The 7,079-nt window shown below is 48.6% G+C and overlaps 1 protein-coding gene across 6 annotated transcripts in view; it reads right to left on the bottom strand.

Moving 5' to 3' along the window:
* Positions 1–796: 796 nt before the first annotated feature.
* Positions 797–7,079, bottom strand: part of NPRL3 (nitrogen permease regulator-like 3 (S. cerevisiae)) — a 44,385-nt gene continuing 38,102 nt past the window's right edge. For 5 of the 6 annotated variants that reach the window (XM_009324705.1, XM_009324701.1, XM_009324706.1 and 2 more), the window contains 2 exons: positions 6,882–7,074; positions 797–1,584 (listed from right to left, as the gene is read on the bottom strand). In XM_009324705.1, the coding sequence (XP_009322980.1) occupies positions 1,419–1,584; positions 6,882–7,074 (359 nt within the window). In that variant the 3' untranslated portion in view covers positions 797–1,418. Of the gene's footprint in view, positions 1,585–6,182; positions 6,253–6,881; positions 7,075–7,079 lie in introns of those variants that run through there. The other variant, XM_009324703.1, reaches the window with a different exon arrangement.

Raw genomic sequence — 7,079 nt, 5'->3', positions numbered from 1 at the left:
CTGAAGGGACCGTCAGTAAGTAGCTGTCATGGGGTATCTGGTGCACTGTGGACACTGGGCTCTCCCGGCGCGACTGTGCCTTGCTGGTGGTAGGTAAGTTATATAAAGCTCACAGTTCCACCCAGTTTGTGTGGGCAAGTGAAGCTGCTCTGTGAGAAACTCCAGCTTGTGTGTGTGGCATAAGGGAAGGTCTTAAGGAGGAGTCTGACAGTCTTCTAACAACATACACCCCTGGAATCCACTGCCACGGAGGTAAAGGTCTCCCCCCCCGCCCCCCTGGGTATGCAGCACAGAGCAGTGAGCAGCTGTGGGGAACAGTGACCTCACGCAGGCCAGGGGTGAGCTGGCATAAGCTCCTGCCGACCCCAGAAACAGGGCTGTCGCCTCCTGTTCTAGCCCCAGCACGCTGGAGGAGCAGTCCTGAACCAGATCAGGAAACGCAGCCATGTAAAGACCTGTATCTTGTTTTCCAGCTGGATAGCTTTAACCCAGTCTGGTTCCCTGCAGCCACAGCCATGCTTGCAGGGAGGGGAATGGAAGAACGAAACAAGCCCTGGGGGACAAGTCTGAGCGCCCTTAGCACCAGCCTCTGGCTGTGTGGAACTAGTATGTCCATGCACTAGCAGCTTGGCCAGCTAATTTCAGTCCTGCTCAACAACCAAGCTCCCCACCCAAAAACTGGAAACCCTGAAAACCCACAAACACGGCTGCTTGGCGACAGCCGTGCTCCAATAGACACTTAGTAATAAGGACAGTGGGGAAACAATAAGCTGTAACAGCGAGCGAGTCATTCTTACTCATGAAACTTTACTTGTGGTACTTTGCCTTTCTACCGATGTCCTCACTGCTGCCAGATAATGATGATCAAACAGAACTCCTCGGGGCCCAGGGACATTTCCCTAAAAGCCAGGCCAACTCCACTCTGCCCTTGAGCAGAGCCCATGCGCGCTCTGCCGTAGGGACAGGCTGCTCACAAACAGTGCTCGCGGCTGAATGACCCAGCAGTCATGTTGTTGGAGAGCAGAGAAAGCCGTTCTGGTGCACCAGCGTCCACCCAAAGGTGAAGTACTGTCAGTAACACTGCAGTGGAAATCTTCTTGGCCCACTCTCGGAAGCCCTGGGGAGGGAGCAGGGTCAGGGAAGGGCTGTGCGCCGGCAGCTCCCGTGCTGTGAACATGGTGCGGCAGGAATCCAGGCTGAGCAAGCGCACGCTGTCCTGCAGCAGGCCCCAGAGCCCTCGCACAGGCTGTTGTCGGCTATCACCACAGGGAGCAGATGGGAAATCGAGGCACAGAGGGGGAGAACCTGCTCTATGTCACGTGGCAAGAAGGAATTGAAATCGCCTCCTTTAGTTTTTAGGCATCTTGTAGACTGTCAGTATGGGGAGTGTAGCAGGTTCCCTTCCTTTGCCAGCAGAGTCACTTTAAGAGAGACTGAAAAACTGAAATCACGGGGTCCTCGTGGCTGGTCACCACCAGCACACTGCGGAATTTGTCAAACAGCATCAGCAGCTGGGAGCGACGCATGTTCTCGTTGTACATGATCTCCTCCAAATGGTGTCGGCCTCGGAAATAGTGCAGCAGCCTGCGGGGAAGGAGAGCAAGGGAGGCACGTGGGCCAAAAGCAAGCGCACGCAGCTAGAACCGATACTGCCACCCTCAAGGTTTCCTCTCCCATGGGATGCAAATCAGAAGGTGTTTGGGTTGTGTCCCTCATTTACATGAAAAGTGAAGTGAATTAAATTGGTTCTTACCTTAGGCATGCCTAGCACAGAAATCCCCTGGAAAAGCAGGGGACTCCCCCTCCTCGGGGCTTTGCAGAGGTGCTCCTTGTATCAAAAGGTTTCCTAGCCTGGGGCCTCTCCTGAGATGATTGTCAATTTTCAACACAGTTTTAACTCCAGAAAGCAAGGACCCACAAGTGCCAACAAGCCTTGAGAGGTCAGGAAGTGGCAGGTTTACTTCTGCCCTCTCTTACCCAGGTCTACGCTGCCCTCCGTCACAGCTCTCCAGCAGAGGCCTGCGTACCTACGCTTGCTTTTCGCATATTTTCCCTCACAGCAGCCCAAGGGGCTTGGTAACTACAGGTCGTGTGCCCTCGAGGTTTGGTCAGCTTGGGGCAGGTGGAGCAGTCACAATAAGGAGATGGAAACTTCGGTGACAAGGCACCACAGAGAAGCTCTGGGAGTTATAAAGCCCCCCAAGAGCTCCAAAACCCTGAAGTCTAAGCTAAAACCACACTGACTTCTTAAATTCCCAGCTCTCTTTAAATAGAGGCGGCACAGATAGATACCCCTTTGTTGGGCACCATTATGCTACAGACATCAGATAACCTTGGCCCTGCAGTCAATCACAGCCGGGTCTAAGACAAACCGCTGCAGCCTCTTCACTGCAGCAAGTCCCCGGTTGCTGAGGACCTGCTCCCCAGAGACCCTTCAGAGCCATAACAGCAAGCCAGGCCTCCAGACAAAGCTAGAGTTCGCTGCTCAGTCTCTTGTCTTAACAACCTCCCAAACGGAGGAACCATACTGCACGTGTCGCTCAAATACTCCTACCCGTCAAGGCCCAAACGCGTACGCCAGAATCACCTCCCCAGCTATGCAGACAGATGTGCGCCCGCGTGCGTTACACATCACGTTCTGCTCTGCACTTCAGCAGCTTTTGCTCGTGTTGCCATACCCATCTGCAGTTTGGGAATATGCTGGCCTGCTGCTTCATGCCAACTGACAGTAAAAATGAATGGAGACGACAAGATCTGTTTTCCAATTCATTCATACAGGCCTCATGCAGGAACAGCCCTCGAAAGACACCAAATCCTTAAAGCATTGCCTATTTTCACGTGACTGTAGGATGAGGCCTCTCATGCTTTCCCTGAAGGACTGACGTTCGCCTGGCTGTCTTCTGCTGCTCAGGCTAGGCACTCCTGTCGCCCATTACCCTTCATGGGTAACTGGAAAAGAGTCACTGTGCAACAAGTCACCCTCCCTCTACACTGCACAGAGTAGGTTTTACCTCCAGTACGCTGCCGTTTGTGTTTCTCTGCTCTCCAACTCGCCATGTCCCTCCTCTCATTCCCCAAACAGCTGTACGTAAGCTCAGAGCCGGGAACCTCACTGCCTCATCCCTGCAGGCAGCCCGGGGCTGTGCAGCCCCCAGCACACTGCGAACTCCCTTATGCTTTGATGTTCATCTGCCTGCTCTCAAGTTGGCACCATTATGTAGAACATAATTGCTACGTCTCTGTACCTGCAGTACAAACAAACAGCAGACAGACAAGCTCCCGTCGTATTTACCTTTCCACTATCTGGGCTGTGCATTGCCTTTTGCAGTATCTCCCACTGGGTATTTCAATCAATCAGGCTAATTGGCCTCCTTCCCTGGGCCGATGGCAACCAGTGCGCTGAGAAGTGGCGGTTAGCAGGGACAGGGTGGGTTTGTGTGTGCATGTGTCAAAACCAGACTGTTCCCTGAGGTATTAACAGTAATTTTTGTATCTTGTAACTCGTATCACTGTTCAAAAAGTGATTATGAAGATTTTAAAAGCTACATATTCCGTCCCTTCTATAAAGCTGCTCACTGTGGTTGCCCATGCTCTCACCTCCTGGCACAGCTGTCTTCGTGCAGTTAGACCTGGCTTTCAACAGCAACGCAGACTAAGCAGGAGTTTTCCAATAAATAAATTCATCCTATATTCAGAAAGAGTCTGGATTTGTAACCAGTCAAGATGAAATACTTTCCACTCCAGTAAAAGCTAGAGAGGATATTAAAGAATATCACAAAAATGCCGTCTGGAAGACACCTCCAAAGTCTAGTCCAGCATCCTGCTCCAGCAGGATTATTGCCAATGCTGTAGCTTTTTCTAGCCAAGCTCTGAAACCCTCCAAGGACGGAGATCCCCCCAGATGCCTGGGTAATCCGTCCTGGGCTGCACCCCCCTCCCAGGGAAGAAGTTTTTTCAAAAGTCCAACTAGAATCTACAAAGCTGTAACTTGGGGCTCACAGCTCCAGCAAAGATGGGCGCTACCTTTGCCTTTTTGAGCAGTTAACATTTGTAGGACCCAAACGGGACATAAGACGCACTTCTTGGGGCAGTAACACTGCATTTGAGTCCCTCTGAAGCTGCACAGCTATGTCTGTTGACAGATGTGCGCTTCCAGATCCAGATGCGGCAATGGAAGATTATTGCTTTCCATTGCTCATCACTGTTCTCCCCTCTTCAAGTTATAAGAGCTACCCCTCTAACAGCAGTGTAGTGTTCTTAAACGCTGAAAAAAAAAGGGTCATCTCAGACTAGTCATTCAAATGAAATTAGCTTATTTCTGGCCAAGGAGATACCCCTTCCACCAGCGCTGCTTGAAGATGGAGCAGAACTGTCCACAGCTTAGTGCCACCAATGAGCATTCCTCAGGGGAGTAAAGGACCTCCATCTCCCAATCTAAGAGCAAGAAAAAAGAATCTTGAAAGTGATTCCACACCCACAGCTTGGGAGAGAAGCCATCAGTGAAGCCTCAAACTATCTTTAAAAGTACTGCTTAATGTGCAATGAGGAACACTGTGTACATTACTGGAGATCTAGCTCAAAAAGAACTTCTCTCCTTCTCAAGTTTACTTCTGGAAGGACATGCCAACCCTCCTCCAGCAGCACCTGAGGAAAGAACTTGGATTTCAATTCCCATTCAATGCTCTGAGGGTTAATGCAGCCAATGCTGGAGCCAAGCTTCAGTATTCCTTGTTTCCCCTTAAAGTTTCTGCCTTGCAAATACCGGCTGTGCATAGCAATGGACAGGCACAAGCCCTTTCGGCCACGTTTAAGGAATAACAGGCGTTCAGAGGCATAGACACAGGAAAATGTATTGGGCTGAACTTTATTGCTCTGCTGAAAATAGCCCATCCCTTTGTGTGCACGCACAACTATACTTGGAAGGGCAGTTGCAGTATATTTAGTGCACTAACTATGCATTTACAGCAGGAGTTTGTTCTGGGAGGCAGCATATACAGCAGAGCCGTTTGCGATAGCACAGTCCTCATTAGGCTGCTATTCCTCAAAACGAAGCAAAAAGAAGACGCAGTAACCTGTATGAGGTAATGAGGGAGATCAGCTCATTCACTGCAGCGGCTTCTCCACAATTGTTTCCACTTTCATTAAGAGCAATAGGTTTAACCCAGACGCTCATCTCTGATGGTTTACGGCACAAAAAGAGAGAAAATACACCCACAACCTCCAAGGTCCGGTGTCTCATAAAGCCACCGGTAACCAAGAGCGTCTTGCATAAACATTTCTATTTGTACACTCCAAGCATCCTACCCGTCGGACTCATTTGTTTATTGTATCTTCTCTCTTCCTCACTGTTGATTTAAGAGTAAGTTATGCAGTTGTCAATTCAATCTATCGTAGAAGGGAAATTCAGGCTTAGCAAAACCATCCTGGGGATCTGCAAAAGAACCTGGTGCACGAGCAAACTACAACATAAACGTCATTAAGACAGCTGCCTGGTTACGGCAGCTGATTTTATGAAGGAATCAAAGTAATTTTTTGCATCTGCAATTCCAAAGCTTTCAAATGGCTGTTTTACCCAGATGAGGGAAGTGATAGGGGAGCAATCATGAAATCCTTTCCTCTCCAAAGGATAACTAAGAATCTGCATTGCCGCTAAACTGGTCCAAAGCGTCCCCCATAAATTCTGTCTTAAGATGTCACCAATCATGATTTTGTTTCTACTTTCCTTTCTCACTGGTTTTGTAATGACTTAGCTGGTAATGAGGAAAAAACATTTCAAAGTGCTCTAACGGCCAAAGTGTTGCCTCTCAGTCAGAGAACATCCTCTGAACAGTTTACAGAAGATGGAGGAGAAGACAAGTAATTCAGGGAGCAGTAACTACCCACAAGCTTGGGAGAGCTCTATGAAAATACCCGAGCACAGCATAGCTGCAAACTTTGCCACAGACAGGAAAAGTATTTTCTTGCTATTACAGTTTCTCCAGGCTACTTGACTATATCCATCCTAGGGCGAGAACCAGTTTTTCAGGGGATTACCAACTGAATCTGGGAAGCATAGGAAAAGCTGCAGTACTTGCCTCAGGTGGTTTTCTGCTCCACAAGTATGAAAACCGGTGAAAGTTGCATTCCAGCGATGCCACTGTGTTCTGAAATGCTTAGGAAGAAAAAGTATTTTCCCCCACGCCTTCTTCCCAGATGGCTGGTTAGGAAGTCATTCTGCTTTTTACCATGTGCAGAACCACACCTTGCATACTTCTGTTGTGTTGAAATTTGTAACAACAAAACTGGGTGCTACTAATCACACAGCCTGATGACTTGAACCGAACTAACCTAACGTAATGCGCAGCTCATCTCTGCAAAACAGACCTTGAAATCTTTGTAGACTGGTCTGTAGAAGTATTCAGGCTGGCTTTGCGCCTGATGCTCGTTTCTCTGTCTCATATTTGCATGGAGTTTACAAACCTTAAAATATAGGATAGCTGGCTTGGAAATCTCAACGGACACAAAACGACAGCATCAGCATGACTGGGTCTTTGCTTTGCATGCTTAGAAGGTTTTGTCAGGCTACGCAGTTTTATGTCTACCATGTGTGGACACAGGAAAACTGGCAGGCAAACAGTCAAGTCCCTGTTGTCCAACCATACGCCCTGATGCTCCTTCACGCATCCAGGACTCTTTGTTAACAAGTGTTCTTGTGACACATAAATTAGTTTTTGTCAAAAAATGATGTGCACAGATGAAATAGGTATAAGGGGAACACACCCAAAAGAATTTATCCTCCAAAATCCCAAGCTAACGGGATTTGCTCAGAGTCCACACCAATCCTTTGATAAAACAGCAAGGATAAGAAAAAAAGATTACATTCTGCACTCCTCATTTCCTACCTTGCAAACATGCGAAGATCTTCTGGATTTTGGGCAGCAGGGACATTAAGGATAGCTTCCCGCTCATGTTCCAACAAGCTTGCTAGGAGATTCTCTGTCATCCTTTTATTTAGGGGTGAGTCCCCACCAGGTATCAACTCAGCACTGGAATTATCCATGCTAGGGCTTGTCAGAGTCATGTCATCACTACTAGCTATC

This window comes from Pygoscelis adeliae, unplaced genomic scaffold, assembly GCF_000699105.1.
Source record: "Pygoscelis adeliae isolate BGI_AS28 unplaced genomic scaffold, ASM69910v1 Scaffold85, whole genome shotgun sequence".
In the NCBI taxonomy this organism is placed as follows: Eukaryota; Metazoa; Chordata; class Aves; order Sphenisciformes; family Spheniscidae; genus Pygoscelis; species Pygoscelis adeliae.
The sequence above is the reverse complement of the archived record's forward strand: the minus strand, read 5'-3'. Positions and strand labels throughout refer to the sequence as shown.